Source organism: Aulonocara stuartgranti, assembly GCF_965226115.1.
Source record: "Aulonocara stuartgranti genome assembly, chromosome: 23".
Lineage (NCBI taxonomy): Eukaryota > Metazoa > Chordata > Actinopteri > Cichliformes > Cichlidae > Aulonocara > Aulonocara stuartgranti.
The window spans coordinates 18947699-18968917 of NC_138958.1; the positions used below are offsets into that span (position 1 = coordinate 18947699).

General features: G+C 38.9%; 1 protein-coding gene across 4 annotated transcripts; it reads left to right on the top strand.

Moving 5' to 3' along the window:
• Positions 1–4174: 4174 nt before the first annotated feature.
• Positions 4175–7330, top strand: LOC309700806 (secretory phospholipase A2 receptor-like). 4 transcript variants are annotated; one of them, XM_082524634.1, is made up of 4 exons: positions 4175–4269; positions 5692–5999; positions 6381–6667; positions 6762–7330. In XM_082524634.1, exons 2-4 carry the CDS (start codon positions 5726–5728, stop codon positions 6948–6950), a joined length of 750 nt encoding a protein of 249 aa, XP_082380760.1. In that variant the 5' UTR covers positions 4175–4269; positions 5692–5725; the 3' UTR covers positions 6951–7330. The 4 variants fall into 4 exon arrangements, with proteins under 4 accessions (XP_082380760.1, XP_082380762.1, XP_082380761.1 ...); XM_082524636.1 differs by having other exon boundaries at positions 6476–6667; XM_082524635.1 differs by lacking the exon at positions 4175–4269 and adding an exon at positions 4786–5071.
• The last annotated feature ends 13889 nt before the right edge of the window (positions 7331–21219 follow it).

Below are 21219 nucleotides of genomic sequence, written 5' to 3' on the forward strand. Positions count from 1 at the left end.
TAAAAACACAGGTGTGTAATACTCAAAGGATCCCACCACCAAGGCACCCCAGTCTCCTCCACGTCTGGCCCTCCGCATCTGAATAAAAGAAACAAAGAAAATTATAATATATTCCAAAAAAAGAGATCCAGACATACAAACTAAACAAAACCTTAAATCTGGAGCGGATGTACTCACCGTATTATTCCAAATTGCCGTCTGCCCGACTATTCTAATTTAATCATTAAACGACATCAACATGCACGCCAGTGGACTCCCGTAGCCGGCATGTATGTAGCCGCTGTCCACGCTGATGTCCATTCTTAAGAGGCTGGCAGCAGCAGGGAAAAAGAACCCTTGCAAATGGAAACAGACGGGGAAAGGCAAAGCAGCAGTACGTCTGTTAGCTCAGCGTAGAAAAGCCGTAGCGACCCTGGTGTAAAGCTACTGGACGCCCACTAAGGCCCACACCTCCAGTTAAATGGTGTCACTCGATATATTAACAGAGTGGCTCATAGGAGGCCACTCTGGTACACATGCGCCAAATCAACACATACCAGCCACGATGGGGGCTTCAGGAAGGGAATCCACGGGTGATCTCTGTAACATGAACAACAATCAACACGAGTACTGCCAATTCAGGCTGAGGCAGCACTGGAAGTCAGGTGACCGAAAGGAGATAACAACAGGTACGTGATGCTCAGCTGGCGCCCCCTAATGCACCTGACTAAAAGTGGGATCAACCAGAACATATACAGGGAGTGCAGAATTATTAGGCAAGTTGTATTTTTGAGGAATAATTTTATTATTGAACAACAACCATGTTCTCAATGAACCCAAAAAACTCATTAATATCAAAGCTGAATGTTTTTGGAAGTAGTTTTTAGTTTGTTTGTAGTTTGAGCTATTTTAGGGGGATATCTGTGTGTGCAGGTGACTATTACTGTGCATAATTATTAGGCAACTTAACAAAAAATAAATATATACCCATTTCAATTATTTATTTTTACCAGTGAAACCAATATAACATCTCCACATTCACAAATATACATTTCTGACATTCAAAAACAAAACAAAAACAAATCAGCGACCAATATAGCCACCTTTCTTTGCAAGGACACTCAAAAGCCTGCCATCCATGGATTCTGTCAGTGTTTTGATCTGTTCACCATCAACATTGCGTGCAGCAGCAACCACAGCCTCCCAGACACTGTTCAGAGAGGTGTACTGTTTTCCCTCCTTGTAAATCTCGCATTTGATGATGGACCACAGGTTCTCAATGGGGTCCAGATCAGGTGAACAAGGTGGCCATGTCATTAGATTTTCTTCTTTTATACCCTTTCTTGCCAGCCACGCTGTGGAGTACTTGGACGCGTGTGATGGAGCATTGTCCTGCATGAAAATCATGTTTTTCTTGAAGGATGCAGACTTCTTCCTGTACCACTGCTTGAAGAAGGTGTCTTCCAGAAACTGGCAGTAGGACTCGGAGTTGAGCTTGACTCCATCCTCAACCTGAAAAGGCCCAACAAGCTCATCTTTGATGATACCAGCCCAAACCAGTACTCCACCTCCACCTTGCTGGCGTCTGAGTCGGACTGGAGCTCTCTGCCCTTTACCAATCCAGCCACGGGCCCATCCATCTGGCCCATCAAGACTCACTCTCATTTCATCAGTCCATAAAACCTTAGAAAAATCAGTCTTGAGATATTTCTTGGCCCAGTCTTGACGTTTCAGCTTGTGTGTCTTGTTCAGTGGTGGTCGTCTTTCAGCCTTTCTTACCTTGGCCATGTCTCTGAGTATTGCACACCTTGTGCTTTTGGGCACTCCAGTGATGTTGCAGCTCTGAAATATGGCCAAACTGGTGGCAAGTGGCATCTTGGCAGCTGCACGCTTGACTTTTCTCAGTTCATGGGCAGTTATTTTGCGCCTTGGTTTTTCCACACGCTTCTTGCGACCCTGTTGACTATTTTGAATGAAACGCTTGATTGTTCGATGATCACGCTTCAGAAGCTTTGCAATTTTGAGACTGCTGCATCCCTCTGCAAGATATCTCACTATTTTTGACTTTTCTGAGCCTGTCAAGTCCTTCTTTTGACCCATTTTGCCAAAGGAAAGGAAGTTGCCTAATAATTATGCACATCTGATATAGGGTGTTGATGTCATTAGACCACACCCCTTCTCATTACAGAGTTGCACATCACCTAATATGCTTAATTGGTAGTAGGCTTTCGAGCCTATACAGCTTGGAGTAAGACAACATGCATGAAGAGGATGATGTGGACAAAATACTCATTTGCCTAATAATTCTGCACTCCCTGTAATATTCATCCTTCTACATTTGCATTTAGGAAATCATAGCAAAAGTGGAATCCATCTTTGAACATACTTAACATATCATGTTTTTGTCAAGTCATTTTAGGCAAAATTACATAACATATTTACTGCAGTAGGAGTGAAAATTAAGTTAGTAAAGAATGATGAGTACTCTAACATGCTGTTATACTAAAACTCACAGACTAGTGAATAATCATTGTTAATGTTGAGATGAAGCTTTCTTTCGTCACATACAAACACACAAAGGTAAATAAACTAATTTGGTTGAATAATAAACCAAGGTTAATGGAGAAAAAAACATGTCTACCGTATACAGTAACACTGAGGCATGGACGGATTTGAATAATGTGAGCTTAATATTCAAACTGGCTTATCCGGTCTTTAAGTCTGACATCATTAGCTGTCATTTGTCCAAACTCCACTTCATGTCCCAAAGTCAAATGAACATTTCTAAAAGTTAGAAGTTTTAGAATTAGAAGTTAGCAGGAAGTTAGCTCACTAGTTTCCACCTAAACATAATATACCATGTTCTGACTGAGGGATTTCTGAAAAAATTCAAAAATACCGCTCTGCTATCACTTCCAGCATAAATGAAGACAGAACAGTAGTGATGTCTGTAGGGTTAATGAAGTTGGGATAGCTGGTATATAATGATGTGCTACGTGGTGGCTAGCTACACCACGTAGCAAGTCAGGTTTCACCACCGAATAAGAAAAGTAAGAAAGAAAAGATGAGGAGTTAAAAATGTGGCCTTCACCTGTAAAACCTTTCCTGGTTTTTGGGGTTGTCTCATTGTTGCCCCTCTATTGCACTTGTTGTTAAATTCATTAACACCAAAGCAGCTGAAACTGATTAATAACCTCCTCTGCTACTTAACTGACCAGATCAGTATCATCTAAGTTTAAATGACTTGGTCCTATACTTTCTTTTGAGCAGTATATAAGCTAAGGTAAACCTATTACATTAATGAGGCAGTTAAAGGTTGTGAACCTTGAATGGAGAAAGTGCGGGACATCCTGCTAATTGTGGTTTACTAACTTTACCTTTACTTGAAGCTGCTGTAATCACTGGTATTGCCATGAAATAGCTTCAAATAAAGGCAGCAAACCACAATTAGCAGGGCGTCCCGCACTTTTTCCAGGATTACAACCTTTAACCTTATATATAAGAATAAGCAATTGTTGTGCATATATTATCACTATTATTATGTAAACAGAAATATTAAAACACAAAAAACAAACGTTTAAAAAAAAAATGTTTTAAGGCACATGTTGTGCAATATTTTTTTCTCATTGGAATCACCATCCCCACCCTAAATGACCATCGCCACTCCACCCTTATTTTATTTTATTTATTATATTATATAACTATATTATGTAACTGTATACAGCCCCACAATGTTTCTGTTTCAATGTTTCCTACGCATACACCATGTATAAAATTCCCCTCACACATATATGTATACATATATATTGCTTTTTATTTATTTTTTTCCCTCATTGTATATTGTTTTCCCTTCTTTACTTTTGCACCTTGTGGTCCAGCCACCCAATTTCTTTGTGCAAGAAACTGCACAGTAAAACTGTCTAAGTCTCTAAGTCTCTCTAAGTAATTTCTGTCATCTTTCTAGCGATTTCAACATCACTCAAACACAAAATCCCCACCTTTGACAGCTTTCTGTTAGTAGGGTGTGGTGGTTTACACTACATGATCCCTGAACATTCTATGAAGGGACAAAGTAAAGTAAATATCCAGAAACAGTGAATTTGAATGATGCTGCTTTGCTTTTGATTTAAATGGCTTGTGGGATACCACGCCAGAGCTATCAATCAATTTAGATGGAAATAGGTGGGAGGTTTTGCATGAAGCTCTGAATCACCACTGGTATCTTTTCAGACTTGATATAGAGGGATCATAACCGGAGTGAATTTCAAAGCCTCCCTAACGTCTACCAAGGTAAGTGCTGCTGTACAAACAGGTCCGATGAATGAATGACAGAGACTTATATTTATAAAGAGATGAAGAGAAAACAGTGTGATAGCCACGTAAGTTGTGGACTTTATCAGTTGGGCTGATTTCAGTTTTAATCTGCTGAAACTGTATATTAAAAGCAGTTTAACTTCCTGAGACTAGCATGTATGCATGTACAACTCATTCTCTAATTTTTCTTTCGTCATTTTAGAGCAATTTCACTAAAACAACCATCTGAGACTTAGGTTAACACATTACGTCTTTGTCTGATTTTGATTTTGTTGTAATGTTTTACACTGACTGACAGCAAATAGTAGTAAAATTTATAGCTGACAAAATATGTAGTGAGCAAAGTGACAATAAACACAGCTCAACTGAAAGAGAACTGAATTGGTTTAACTCCTGTTTTCATGTCAGTGATTGAAAACCATGATTAATTAAACTGTCACATAGATATAGGAACAAGTATAGATAAAAAAAAATAATTAAAAAAGGCAGCTCATTAAAGAAGTATTCCTGTATAAACTGGACCACAGGCACTGTAGTGTCTGAAAGTACTTGGTGTCATAACAGCTGTGTTAGGCAGCCAGGAATGGACCCAAAATCCAAACTAAACTCAAAACACAGCTTTATTGCTGGAATTATTCATTATAAACTAAAACTGGGAAAACACTTTAAACTAAACAGACAGACTAGCAGAAAACCCAGCATTCAGGGTGATCACAACAACCAGCGGAGGAAGAGGCAGACATTAAAAGCACAAGGCAAACGAAGGAATAGACCACAGGTGGGAACACAGCTGAACATAGTCTAACTAACGAGACGGGGAACCAAGACAGATCATGACACTTAATTGCTAAAGAGTTATTACATCTACATTTTTGAAACAGCCGTTTATAGAGGAATTAACCTGAAATAACCAAAATGCTATTTATGTCATCAAAGATCCATTTAGACTGGTCTACACTGTTAGTGCTCTTTAAACATCAAAATAAACTAAAACTCAATATGCTGGGTCAGATGACCCAGGATCGTGACAAAGGGATCAGACACTGAACACAGTGCATGATCCGCCAAAGAAGAACAAAAGACAAAAGCTATCTCACTATTCAGTTTGCTCTCACTTGCACTCTTATTTTGTAAATGTCATTACAACAATTTATTTAAATTAGTATTTCTATTGTTTTGTGTTCTTTTCTTTTTAAATAATAGGACATTTCACTTGAAATTTGAAATGTTTTATTGATTTCTTTAAACACACAAGCACCTATATCTGTGCAATTTACTCTAGTTGTGTTTAATGAAGAGTTTATTGTTCCCAGCATTTATCAGTAGAGCGTTATGTGGACACAGTAGACGCTGCTCTTCCTCACTATAAAATTTCTGTTCTGTGTCCTGTCTGTGCAGGCTTTTTGTCCACTTTTCTCCTGTGAAAAACACAATGACAAAGCACGTTGGCTTCTTGCTCATTCTTTTCCCCGTGTGTGGACATCTGCTGGACATCAAGTTTTATAATAAACCTTACGAGTATACCTGGGAAGAGGCAGTAACATTCTGCAGGAAGAACCACACTGACTTGGTCCGAGTGAGAACTGCAGAAGAGAATAAAGCTTTACAGTACTCTGGATGGATCGGTTTGTCCCGGAAGGATGCAAAAAGTCCATGGAAATGGTCCAGAGGAGACGAAATAGCCATCTTCACACCATGGGATGGCGGTAAATTCTCATACTATGTTTTTTACTCCTTAGATGTTACCTGGCTTACAAGACCAAACTTACTGGTAATTATTCCAAACTTATTTGCATTGTGACCTGAAATCGATTTGAGATATTTTGAGCATTCAACAATTTGAGTGGTGAGAAAGGATCAGATTTACAGTGTGGAGCAGTGTTGTCTACCACAGTGTTGACTGTAATGAGTTTCATGAAGTCCCAAACCAACTGTTTCAGCTGGAACTTCAGCAAGGAGGGTTTGTTACACACATAAACACTGTACTGGTAAAATGATTTGATACTGAATCTAGATAAAAATAGACCTTTAAAACATCTCTGAAATCCAGCCGTCTTTTTTGTCTATTGTACTTCGACTTCTTGCAGCACCAAAAGAGGATGAAAACTGTGTGAACAGAAAAAGCGACGGAAAATGGGAAAGCAAGAAGTGTGATGAAAAACGTGATTTCCTATGTTATGAGGAAAAGCTGATTCTGGTGAAGGAGAATAAAACATGGGAGGAGGCATTAGAACACTGCAGGTCTCTGGATGGAGTGGTCACAGAAGATCCAGCCTCTTCATACAGGAACCACGGCTATGACCTGGCCTCCCTGATCACTCCAGATGACTACACCACTGCACGAGAGACCGCAAAAGAGGCTACCACTGATGAGGTTGGGCAGTTTTCTGCATGCGTTTGTGTTGGTGAGAGACTCATAACTATACTTACTGTAACTTTGTTTGTTTCTCTTTGTTTACTGTTGGCAGGTGTGGACAGGCCTGTGTAACCTGGCTGGTGAGTGGCTGTGGGTGGGTGGAGAAGAAATGCAATATAAGGATATCCCAAAATGCCCAACCGAGGGCCTCTGTGGCGTCCTCGAGAAGAATGGTCGTTCACCCTACGGCATAAGAAACTGCCAGCAGAAAAGGAACTTTCTCTGTTCCAAAATGAATTAAGTACTGTACTTAAGTAAAAATTTGATATATCTGTACTTACCTTTCCATCTTATGACACTTAGATACATGTGTGTCAAAGTAAACAGGAGAAATAATCCAAAGCAGACTCCACAGACAGGGTTAAACAAAAATGAACCGTTATTCAGGTATATGAGTGAGTCCAAAATTAGAAATTCCAAGAACAATGGGAACCTGACAAACACTTTACACTACCAGTTAAAAGTTTTTGAGTTAGAATAATTGTACCTTCATTCATGATGCATGTTACAAATATATCAATTAATATAGTCAGTACATTGAAAAGGTGAGAAATAGTGATGAGATGTTTTCATACTGTTAGATTATACAATGATGATAGATTAATGCAAACCAGAAAAATCATAACGTCTTGTTATATGTGTTATTTTCCTAATGTAGTTGTGTGACATGTCAAGTAAATACTGGACTATACATAATTTAAAAGTTGTCTCAAGTCAATAAAGATATTAAATAAAGATTAATGTGCAGTTAAGCAATTATTTTTGTCTTTATAAGCAGTGGTGAGGGAACCATATGGTTACTTTCACTGCTATGAGGCTTTTTTTACATCTAAAACAGGCCGTCTTGTATTCCTTTTGAAAAAAATGTTTTACAGAATTCGAGAAGTACACTCTAACTACGTACATAGGAATTAAGAGGGAAAGTCAGGTAATCAAATCATTTTGACTAACTGATTATCTGGAGGTAATCACCGCTAAAAGAAGACATTTTCGCAATTTGCTGCATCTTGCAGTCATTAAGTTGACTATAAATTTCTCTGCATACCAAAGTATCTTGAGGTAATTATAAAGCTTGGCTGGAACTGGGTCAGGCAATAGGAGAATGATTCCAATGATGGGTAGTACACGTGCACATTCATGCTCAGGCACGTGCAAAGCCAGCACTAATATTCTTCTACCTTTTTATTTCTTTATTTTTACTACTTTCTTCATTGTAGATACAAACTGAAGACATCAAATATATCAAGCAATATATATGGAATAATGTAGCAAAGAAAAAATTTAAAATACGTTTTATATTTTAGATTCCTAAAAGTAGCCACCCTTTGCTTTGTTGACAGAGCTGCAAACCCTTGGCCTTCTCTCAGTGAGCTCCATGATGTAGTCACCTGAAATGGTTTTCATATCACAGGTGTACCCTGTCAGGGGTCATTTGTGGAATTTCCTTAATGGTGTTGGGACCATCAGTTGTGTTATGCAGAAGTTGGGTTGGTACACAGCTTACAGCCCTATTTGAGAATGGTTAGAATTTATACTGTAATATGCAAGAACCAATCAGCTAAGTAAAGACAAACAACAGTCCATCATTACATTACAGAAGGTCTAGGTCAGTCAACTTTGAATGTGTCCCCAAAAAGCATTTGTTTGGGCCAAGAAACACAAGTAATGGACATTAGACCTGTGGAAATCTGTGCATGGTTTGATGAGTCCAGATCTTTGGTTCCTAATGAGATTGTTGGAAAACCATTTCAGGTGACGACCTCATGAACGTCATTGAGCAGTAATCAAATCAAAGGATAAGAAAACATAAAACATGTTTTGAGGTATTTCACACATTTTTGTTTACTACATGATTCCGTGTGTTCACTCAAAGTTTTGATGCGTTCAGTGAGAATTTACAATATAAGTAGTCATGAAAAGTAAGAAAAACATTAAATGAGAAGGTGTGTCCAAACTTTTGGCTGTTAGTCTATGCTCCGTCTCTCTCTCTCTCCTCGTCTCTGTGCCTATATCATGCTGTATTTCTCATGTACATGCAGGCAAAGTGTAAGTGAGTCTTTAGAGTTAATGCTGAACATCTTGCTTGGTGAGGTGGCTGAGAAAAAAGACGGAGGGAGAAAGGTCAACATTTAACTGCAACCAAATGCTAAAAAAAATAGGTGAAAGTAAGAAACAGGTCAGTCTAAAACTCTTATAATCTAATTAACATTGTTTCATGTTTATGTATGTTTTGATGCGTTAATGTTTACATATATATAGATGTTCATTTCAAACTGTGTTCTCATTCTGTCATATTCTGTTTAAAAAGTGAAGACTGTTTGTTTTGTGTGCTTGATCCTGTGCGTTAGTGTTACATCCTGTGAGGCTGTGGGAGCGTGTGGGCGTGGTGTTGTCCTCCCCCTCTCTCTTGCCCCTGCCTTCTCCTTTAGGACACACCTGCTGCTCATCTGCCCTTGTTTACCACCAATTACCCTCCAGAGGTGATATAAGCTGGAGGAGAGCTGTGCCGGTGTGGGAGAGGCTTCTGGTGGATTCGGTCGGTCGTGGCTCTTTGTGAGTAACTCTCAACTGAGCAGCAGTTTTTCTTAAGTGACGCGACCTCCATTTCTTGGTTTGGCCTACCTGGTTTTATTGCTAAGAACAGCATAGCAGCTTCCTAGTTGAAGCGGCCACCGTTCCTTCGGCTGGCCTGTCTGATTTATCATTAAAGCAGTGTTTCTGCCTCTTTCTTTTGTTACTGTTTATATGGGTTAATTGATTATAATAAAGATTCATTTTGTGTTAAACACCTCCGCCTGGCGTCCTATTCATTCCAATCCGGATCCAATTGTTACTGTCCCCCACCCTCTTTGCCTAGCTTTCATGTGGGGATGTAACAATTAGTTATTCTGTTTTCTCTGATCTACAGCCTGAACAGACTTTGAAACCCAGAATTTACACCTACTTATTCTGTAAATTACATTTCTATCCTGGATAGTTTCCCTCTAAGAAAAAGTAATAAATAAAAAACAAAGGTGTAATAAGGGTTTGCAAGTCTATGGGTGTCTAAGACCATAAACTCAGCAGGAAAAGTTTTGAAGATAAAAAGAAAGGAAACCTTTTCCAGCAGAAACTTCTGAAGGACTGTAGGTCTTTGTGAAATCACAAACATCACAATCTGGTGGCCTTTAGTAACAGTGATATGAAAAAAGTATACAGTGGGGCAAAAAAGTATTTAGTCAGCCACCGATTGTGCAAGTTCCCCCACCTAAAATGATGACAGAGGTCAGTAATTTGCACCAGAGGTACACTTCAACTGTGAGAGACAGAATGTGAAAAAAAAATCCATGAATCCACATGGTAGGATTTGTAAAGAATTTATTCGTAAATCAGGGTGGAAAATAAGTATTTGGTCAATAACAAAAATACAACTCAATACTTTGTAACATAACCTTTGTTGGCAATAACAGAGGTCAAACGTTTACTATAGGTCTTTACCAGGTTTGCACACACAGTAGCTGGTATTTTGGCCCATTCCTCCATGCAGATCTTCTCGAGAGCAGTGATGTTTTGGGGCTGTCGCCGAGCAACACGGACTTTCAACTCCCGCCACAGATTTTCTATGGGGTTGAGGTCTGGAGACTGGCTAGGCCACTCCAGGACTTTCAAATGCTTCTTACGGAGCCACTCCTTTGTTGCCCAGGCGGTGTGTTTTGGATCATTGTCATGTTGGAAGACCCAGCCTCGTTTCATCTTCAAAGTTCTCACTGATGGAAGGAGGTTTTGGCTCAAAATCTCACGATACATGGCCCCATTCATTCTGTCCTTAACACGGATCAGTCGTCCTGTCCCCTTGGCAGAAAAACAGCCCCATAGCATGATGTTTCCACCCCCATGCTTCACAGTAGGTATGGTGTTCTTGGGATGCAACTCAGTATTCTTCTTCCTCCAAACACGACGAGTTGAGTTTATAGCAAAAAGTTCTACTTTGGTTTCATCTGACCACATGACATTCTCCCAATCCTCTGCTGTATCATCCATGTGCTCTCTGGCAAACTTCAGATGGGCCTGGACATGCACTGGCTTCAGCAGCGGAACACGTCTGGCACTGCGGGATTTGATTCCCTGCCGTTGTAGTGTGTTACTGATGGTGACCTTTGTTACTTTGGTCCCAGCTCTCTGCAGGTCATTCACCAGGTCCCCCCGTGTGGTTCTGGGATCTTTGCTCACCGTTCTCATGATCATTTTGACCCCACGGGATGAGATCTTGCGTGGAGCCCCAGATCGAGGGAGATTATCAGTGGTCTTGTATGTCTTCCATTTTCTGATGATTGCTCCCACAGTTGATTTGTTCACACCAAGCTGCTTGCCTATTGTAGATTCACTCTTCCCAGTCTGGTGCAGGTCTACAATACTTTTCCTGGTGTCCTTCGAAAGCTCTTTGGTCTTGGCCATGGCGGAGTTTGGAGTCTGACTGTTTGAGGCTGTGGACAGGTGTCTTTTATACAGATGATGAATTCAAACAGGTGCCATTCATACAGGTAACGAGTGGGGGACAGAAAAGCTTCTTACAGAAGACGTTACAGGTCTGTGAGAGCCAGAGATTTTCCTTGTTTGAGGTGACCAAATACTTATTTTCCACCCTGATTTACGAATAAATTCTTTACAAATCCTACCATGTGAATTCATGGATTTTTTTTTTTTTCACATTCTGTCTCTCACAGTTGAAGTGTACCTCTGGTGCAAATTACTGACCTCTGTCATCATTTTAGGTGGGGGAACTTGCACAATCGGTGGCTGACTAAATACTTTTTTGCCCCACTGTATTTGCACTACTCATATCAATGTGAACACAATATACAGAGGTCAAATAACAGTTCAATGATTTGAAATGCTTATTTCAAACTGTAAATGTGACAGGAAGGAGTATTTTTCAGAAACAAAGCAAAACCTAAAGGAATACCAGGGAACGTGGATCATGGTTGGATGATTGCAAAGGTCCCTAGATTAACATTTTGAAGTTTAAAACTAAAATCATACACGGATGTCATTCTTTTGCTGAGACTCCTCTTTTGTGAGCTGAACTTCATTGAATAACAAATATTGTTCATGTGCAGTTTTTAGTGTTCCTTCATTTTTTTATTCAGCAGGAGGAATACAGGAAACAAATAATAAAAAAAAAAAAGTTCCCTGTCATCACCTATGAGAGGCAGACTAGCTGGCACAAACTGGATGGTTTGGCTGGTTCTTTCATACTGGCTCTGATGAATGAGATAACAATCAGGCATGTCCAGCTGAAGAGCAGGAAACCCCAGGATCCGCCCACATGGGAGGAGAGAGCCTGTAAGAACAACAATCTGTACCAGACAAACTAAGCCAACCTGTGCCCCTGTGTCAGGAACTTTACATGGTTTTGGGCTTATTATCATTGCTGGTTCATGTAGCACAAGGTTGAATATCCATTTTGTTTTATCTGGTAAACAATACTGAGAAACATTTTTAAGGTTATTGGTTTATGGTCAATACCATTAGCATCTTTTTTCCACCTTATTATTCCAGCATTACCACATTATTACTGTAGTACAAATGCTACTGAAATTTGAAATGATTTCTCATGATATCTTTGGGTTAATATCATTCTCTATTCATCAGGAATTTTTTGATTTTCACTGGCAAACTAGCCTTTGCCACCACTTTTAACAACATCTACATCAGAGGTGGGCAATTCCAGGCCCCGAGGGCCAGTGTCCCTGCAGGTTTTAGATCTCACCTTGGGTCAACACACCTGAATCACATGATTAGTTTGTTACCAGGCCTCTGGAGAACATCGGGAAATGTTGAGGAGCTAATTTAGCCATTTAAATCAGCTGTGTTTGTTCAAGGACACATCTAAAACCTGCAGGGACACCGGCCCTCGGGGCCTGGAATTGCCCACCCCTGATCTACATGAAGCTGTTTGGTACAGCTCGAGAGAGCAAACGTACACATCTCAAAAAGCTGCACCATCTTTTTACAGAGGCGCAGTGAGTGTGAAACCCAACTCCATTTCTAAACTGTGCTCACCTCTGCAGTAACTGTGTTGTGATTATCATACACATTTGAAGCTCCTCTCTGTATTTTCAGAGCTTTTGTCATTATTTCAGGTGTCACACTTTAGCATATCATGTCCAACCTCCCTTGGAAAGCTGGTGCTCATAGAGTTAGACAAACAGAAAAAGTTTCATAAAGATTCTTAGTATCCTGCCAAAGTGGAAGCGACCTCTCCCGAAGGAGACACCTCCCTGTGTACCACTGCATCATTGACAATGACGTGGACCTCTTCAGAGAGGGGACAGGTTTGTGCAAATTTGCTGAAGACTGATTATATAGAACTAAGACAGAAGACTGAGCAATTGGACTCAAAGACATTTGAATCATGGAGGGATCATTTTGGTTTATGGATCAAATCTGAACCTCGGCTGTCTTTCTTTTGGTTAATATTAGCGAACACTAACTATCCTACTAAGGCTCATTGTAGAAAGTGAAATGAGGAAGTTCAAAAAATCAGGCTCAGATATCCTGAATATGTTTTGCTCTGAGAGACTATTGCTATCACTACTGAAATCCTACATGTGAATGGACTCTAAGTCAGAACACAATTTTAAATGCTCCATCATGATAGCACATCGCCCTCCAGTGGCCATTCTTGTTATCCATCAAGTAATGTGTATAAGAGAATGACAATATTATTAATATGAAGCATTTTGTTAGCAATGTAGGTACTTGCTGGATGTTTCTTTCTTCACATTACTTTTAAAGGAAAGTAATCAGCTAATTAATGATTACTGTATTAATTAAAGAAAAAGAAAAAACTTGACAGTATTTTCTGCAAGGAAATCCTTTTAAAGAGAAAAATGTTCAGATTTGTGAGACTAAACTTAAAAGGTTTTGAGTAAATGATGAGTATTTATTCAGGCTTGGATGTACGCATTTGTGAAATTGTTTTACGTGTGGTCAGGTTGCGTTGTATTTGTGTGTGGATTGGAGCACATGTTTGTGAATCCTCAAAAGTTACAAACGCTTGTAGATCACATCGTACGCATTTCTAACACTTTTAAGGTAAATTTCTCTCCATATTAAAGTCTATACTCTTACCTCCACACTTCTGCCTCCTTCTTGGGTGATCTACATGTTTAATTCCTAACACAATCCTATTCATTTATCTGAGCTTCAGATCAGCACTATGGGTACACTGGCTCGCTCTAACTGACACTGCCACAAACTGCCAAATGTAAAAACAGAGACACTCACAGAGCTGTTCAACCTGTAGCAGAGGTGGGACCAAGTCATTGTTTTGCAAGTCTCAAGTAAGTCTCAAGTCTTTATCCTCAAGTCTCAAGTCAAGTCTCAAGTAATGTCAGGCAAGTCAGAGTCGAGTCTCAAGTCACTGGTGTAAAAGTCCGAGTAAAGTCACAAGTCTGAAATTTTGAATTTCAAGTCCTTTCGAGTCTTTAAAAAAAACAAACGAAAAAATAATGTTGCAGTTATATGCTAAATGTAAATATTAGACCATGTAATTTTTAAATCTGTGTTTTTCTCAACACATGACAAAATAGTGAACTTAGAAAATATACACAAATTGTGAAATTGCACCTCTTTAAAATGCAGCTCAATTAAACCTAGCTCCAAGAATAATTTTCACCGACAGTTCTGAGATAAGCTGCATGTTATTCTTGGATGCGGTTGTAGGGCCGGCTTTAAAATCGCATGACAAAAATATCATACACATTAAAAAAAACTGTATCACCAACGTAGCCTGGAAAACATTTGCTAGTTAGATGAAGTCAGCTATCTCATCCTAGCATATTTATATGCATATTTATAATTATACGGTTCTTGGAGTGAGTGCACACACTCATGAAGTTTAGTAACTTCCGGTCACTGCAACAAGCCCAGGTACAGTTTACCGACGGATGGGTACAGGACCTTGAAATGCACCGTGTAGAACGAAAGACCATCGTACGTATCATAAGTTTACCAGTCTCACAAATCGTCTTCATAAATACACATTCGTTAACCGTTTATTAATAGGACCTTTGAGCTCAACGGTAATTAATTAGTAGTAGAAATAATTTCTGGTACCCATCACAGAAATGTAGCAGTGACAATAATATTGTATGCTGTAATCGTACTGGGCAATTAGTGATACAAAAAACCTGTTTTATGCTGTGAATAAAAGTATATGTTTTTGTCAATGTACCATAATAACAGAAGCGAAACGCAATATTGTGTCAGGACAATTTACTATTTATGCACAATAAATAAAGGAGCATAGCGCGACAATTTCTGTTCAGCGCCAGACTTGCTTGTAACCTATATCACCAATTATGTTAAGAAAAATGACGTATTAACTACAACAGCAGACTGACCTTTGTGTAAATGCTTGGAGCAGACTAACCTGTGAGCTGGAGTGTTCTAGGACGTTATATTTGATCTTTGAATGGCTGCAATCCAGTCGCGTCTTTGTTACTTCGGAAACATGGCTCGAACAATTTCTCTTCCACGACGTAATCCGATAACAACCGATCTCTTTACCCGTCGGCTTTCTGTGGCTGTCATGCGACCGGCTATTGCAGTTAATAATACAACAGCTTCTTGACATTTTTGTGTTTCTTTTTATCGCTGTGTGACTGATTTTAATTGAAAGCCTGCGTGCGCTAGTACCGCTTGCCACGAGTTCCCAGAATCCTTTGCGGTTCTACCCGTGAATGACGTCACATTTTCAATCTCCATATAATATGCGTGTTAAATTTTATATTTGGGGTAAAATATCAAGTCTTTTCAAGTAAACCGGTTCAAGTCCAATTCAAGTCCCAAGTCATTGGTGTAAAAGTCCAAGTCAAGTCACAAGTCTTAGAACATTTTTTCAAGTCAAGTCTAAAGTCATAAAATTAATGACTCGAGTCTGACTCGAGTCCAAGTCATGTGACTCGAGTCCACACCTCTGACCTGTAGCATGTGATCATAATGGAGTATTTTTTTTCTGCAATGGAAGGAAGGACATATTAGCTTTCTATAATTAAATATTTAATCTGTTCATATAAGAAGAACTTGTAATATTGATGTATTACTTGAAGGGAGTGTTTTCATTTTGTTTTTTGTGTGCTTTTTTTTTCCTGGAGGAGTGAACTGGTTCACATGGTTTCCAAACTTAAGTTTTCAAGCAACTTAAAGAAGTCCAGACACTTTTCTTTCCAAGCTCCTTAGACTACGATGACCTGGATGACTGAGAACCTTCACAGACATATCAAATATTGATGTAAGAAATGGACTGTTGACTGAAAAACTAACTAGGCACAGCACAGTAGGAGCAGCACAGGAAGACGTTCATTAGATCAAGAACATCTTCAAAGATTAGTGGTTAAAAATACCTGCTGAGTTGTGCACAAACCTGGTGACTGACTCAGGGGCAATTCTAGGATCAGAGCTTTGGGGGTGCTGTGCACCCAGAGAGCTGCCCATCCAGGCAAGGTAAACTTTACTCGTCACGATGAGACGTCTTCCCTGTCTCTGTCAGTCCCTGCATCCTTAAATGTCTCCAGTTGTCCCGAGTTCCCTCTGACTGTCTCCTTGGTGCATTTAAACCCCTGCATCCTCCCTGTCCTCATCGTCTGTTGTCTTCATCTCCATTATCAGTCATCATAATTTTACCCTCTCTGTGCAAGTCTGCAATTTTTTTTATTAAATCATAAGATTCTTAAATTCATCAAGTCTTTCTGTGCCTGGGTCCTCGTCTCAAAACATGACATCACTGTTTTGTACATTTCAACACAATTGAATCCCCACATTTGTGAAAGAAAAGCAAAACACTTTTTTGAAAAGTCTGTAACAAAGTCAAAGTCAAAAGTCAAAGTCAACTTTATTTGTCAATTCTGCCACATGTACAGGACATACAGAGAATAGAAATTTCGTTACTCTCAAACCCTAGATGAAATAGCAAATGAACATTTAAATATAAGAGAGTGATTAAAAAATGCAAATAAAATAATTAAAAAGTAAAAATTTAAATAAATACAATACAATTTAACAAGAAAGCTATGCAATATACAATATACAATATTCAGGTAAGGGTAAATGACATTGAGTGTAAACCAGGCAGAGTAGTGCAAATAGGCAAATAGTGCAAATGGAGATTTAGTAATATACGGTAAGAGATAGTATAACAACAAAGTCTTATGAGGTAATGGCAGTCCAATGCTCCACAAAGTGACTGGTAACTGGTGCAGGCCAGTGAGTGAGTCAAAATCATCAAATCCGATAAAGGTTATTTAAATGCTGCCAAAGAAGAATGGATTGGAATTTAAAATTTTTTAAAAAAAAATTAAATTTAAAAATATATATTTTTTTAAATTAAAAAAAAAATTTAATTTAAAAAAAAACAAAAAAAAAAACAACATATACTAACCTTAATTACTGCGGGAGAATAATGAATGATGCTCATAGTGAGTAAAAAGTAAACTGAGTGCATTTTTTGGACAGAGATTCACTTTTAATGTGTATGTATATTATACGGGGCGATTGTGGCTACGGGGCGATTGTGGCTCAAGAGTTGGGAGTTCGCCTTGTAATCGGAAGGTTGCCGGTTCGAGCCCCGGCTTGGACAGTCTCGGTCGTTGTGTCCTTGGGCAAGACACTTCACCTGTTGCCTACTGGTGGTGGTCAGAGGGCCCGGTGGCGCCAGTGTCCGGCAGCCTCGCCTCTGTCAGTGCGCCCCAGGGTGGCTGTGGCTACAATGTAGCTTGCCATCACCAGTGTGTGAATGTGTGTGTGAATGGGTGGATGACTGGATATGTAAAACGCTTTGGGGTCCTTAGGGACTAGTAAAGCGCTATATAAATACAGGCCATTTACCATTTACCAGGAAGCGGTGCCTGAGGAAAGCGGGGAGGATCATCAAGGACTCCAGTCACCCCAGCCATAAACTGTTCAGACTGCTTCCATCAGGAAGGAGGTTCTGCAGCATCCGGTCCCGTACCAGCAGACTGAGAGACAGCTTTTTCCATCAGGCCATCAGACTGCTGAACACGTCATAGACACCTCAGCTTCACTACTGGAACTTCAACATTATGCACTCCATACTGTATATAAATGCCACTTGTTTTGCACATATTCAACTCTGTATATTTTATATATTTTATTATTATTATTATTATTTTATTTTATTTTTTTACTATTTAATTTGTAAAAATGTGTATACACACACACACACACACACACACACGTAGGAAAATATTTAGTATACACATCCAGAAATGCATACACTATTATATATTGTACATATATTTATTAGTTTCAGGTTGGCCATTCTTGTATTTTGCTCGTTTGTGTTGTTGTGTTTGCACATCTCTGTTGCTTGTGGGGCTCGCACACAAGAATTTCACTCGCATGTGCTGTGCCAGTGTGCCTGCACATGTGATGTGACAATAAAAAGTGATTTGATTTGATTTGATTTGATTTACCATTTATAATACAGATACATAAAAAATACACTCCAAAAATACAAAAGACCTTGAAATGTACAAAATATTATTAAAAAATTTGAAAAATTGAGACACCTTGGGGGGGTGCTGAAGCACCCCCAAAAATGGGCTAAAATCGCCTCTGGGCTGACTTAAAGAAATGTACGAGTAGCAGCAAAAGTTAGTCCACCAACACTGAAAAAAGTGATATTGGCTCCTTTTAGATATAGCATATTTTATTTTGGTATATCTTTTTAATTCAAATGAGTAATTCCTGTCTATATAATTCGAGTAACTCCAGAATACATTCCCTGCGTTTTAATCCAATTAATTTTAGTTAATTAAATGTAGCTCAAAATGCTTAAGTATGTTTTTCATAGCATCCTGCTGGGCCATTTTGCGCATGCGTTAGGACAGGCCACCATTTTGCGCGCGGACTGAAAAAGCCGACGCTTTGTGTGCTGCAAGCAGGTTCAAGTTAATCACACAACTTTGTGTAAAGGTGGTCTAGCTTCGGTAAGTAAAGCTTTTACGGTCGTTTTTGTTTTATTTTTTTTTACCTCAGTCAAAGCATGTTGACTCTTTAAGACGTGTGCACATGGAGAAAGAAGTCTAAGCAGTTGTACACCTCTGAACTTTGTCGTGATTTGACTTAAGCTAGCTATGTGCTCTATTAGCTACTGCTCTATTAAAAGAGTAATTGTATTGATGAAAACTGCTATGTTAAATTGTCATATATTTTTAGCTTAGTTCTGGTGGCACACTTTGTACTAACAAATTATGAAACGAGGCAATTTCTCTGTTGTAGTTAGCTGTAAAGTTCACTGTACAGACAGCCTGCAGTTTTAAATTGTGAAATCGTCCCTCCCGCCACAACATTGGCATTAAGGAATAGTCGGGCGGGGGCAAGGAAAATTTTAAAGTTGTAGAGCCTGTAGAGTATGTGTTGGATGAAAAAAATAAAAGAACATTTCAGTATGTTCCAGTTTTAAAGGTTTTATGGCAGCTTTTCAGTGATTGCCACCTTCTTGCTAAGGTTTTGGATGGTAGTCGCATAACAGAACAAAGTGGGGCAGAAGTGATTTACAGGTCTTTTAGGGAGGGGTTGTTTTTCAAAGAAAACAGTTTTTTATCAGCAGGTGAATTGCGAGTTTTACTGAATTTGTATATTGACGATTTTGAGATTTGCAATCCACTTGGAACTTCACGTAAAAAGCACAAAATTTGTGCCATATATTGGACTCTTAGCAATTTACCACCTGCTTGCCATTCATCACTGACTTCCATTTATCTAGCTTTACTCTGCAAGTCTGAAGATGTAAAGACATATGGATATGAAAAGATTCTAGAGCCGTTGTTGAGTGATCTTGTTACTTTGGAAAGTCAAGGGATTTTTATTGCACATCTTGGAGAATTTCTCAGGGGCACAATACAGTGTGTCATAGCAGATAATTTGGGAGCACACAGTATTTCTGGATTTATTGAGAGTTTTTCAGGTGAATACTTTTGCAAATTTTGTGAGGCCAAAAGATCTGATATTCAAGAAACAGAGGTTAGTTCAGGTGCGTTTACTCTGAGAAGCAAAGAGACACATGAAATGCATGTAAGTTCTGCACAGAGTAATGCAAAACCATGTCACGGTGTTAAAAGACGGTGTGTTTTCTCTGCACATCTCTCCCATTTCAGTGTTTGCAGTGGATATCCTCCAGATATTGCACATGACATATTTGAGGGCATATTACCAGTTGAGTTGGCATACTGCCTGAATATCTTAATTTTGAAAAAATATTTTACACTTGAATGAATGAATGAATGAATGAATGAAGGAATTGAAATTTATTTCAGTCAACAACAACAACAACAGATTATAATTTTACATAAAAGTACTCAAACAGAAACCGAAAAAGGAATAGGCTGAAGCCTTATGGCTTATACTTATCCTATCCCTTACCCCCATAGAAATAATCAAATCCTTAACCAAGAAAATAAATAGCATTGATAAATAAGTTGTATAACAGTTTGAAAAGAAATCAATGATAAATCAAGAAATTAAATCAACACAAAAAAATTTTAACAAACCAAATTTCTATAACCTTGTATAATACTAATTTTTAAAATCTTCCTGAAGAATGACAAAGAAAAACACATCTTCAGTTCATCATTAAGTCCATTCCATAATTTCACTCCCAAAACTGACACACATCTATACTTAACATTGGTTCTCACTTTAGGCCTTTCAAACTTATAAGCAGTGTTGGGTAAGTTACTTTAAAATAGTAACTTAGTTACTTCTCTCAAAAGTAACTCAGTTACTTCAAGTTACTCGTTACTAGTTACTAGGGAAAGTAACTTTGGTTTTACTCAGAATTCTCTTGTTAATGTGTTTCTTCCATAACTTTGCCAGTCTTCTAGCTTGCTTACTTGCCACAAGTGCACTGTGCCACCTACCAATAGAAAGGAAAAGATAATGTGCATATTTCCACGAGAGAAATCCCACGCCTGGACCGTCATTGACTGCTGCCATGATTCTAGCCTACGTCACAGCGTCATGTGCGTCTTTTACATCCAACACAAAAACTGCAGTCGTGGTGCTTTCGATTGTACTCAGAACTTGGAAATTCTGCCTTCTGAATAGGAAGATGTAGGTAACACCAGACTGCAGATGAGCTGCATACAGGGCTGGACTGGGACAAAAAAATCGTCCTGGGCATTTTGACTAGAGGGGCACCATTATAGGAAAAATCATAAAGCCTTTGAATGAAAACAAACGCTGTTGTGACAGTGATGTACACTGTTTTGATGGTATATATGCATCAATCTATCAATCTTTTGTTGTAAGATTCAGATAATTATTTTTTAAAAGCTAGACATTTTAAATGAGAATAAGAAAGAAAAGTATTTCTTTGTGCCCCCCTTTCCCTGTTAATGACCTACCTGGCCCCCTGGCAACACTTTGCTAGATCCGCCCCTGCACAGTTACCAGCTGTCAGCTACCTAAAAAAGGATCCTGGGGTTATTTGTCTCTCAGAAACA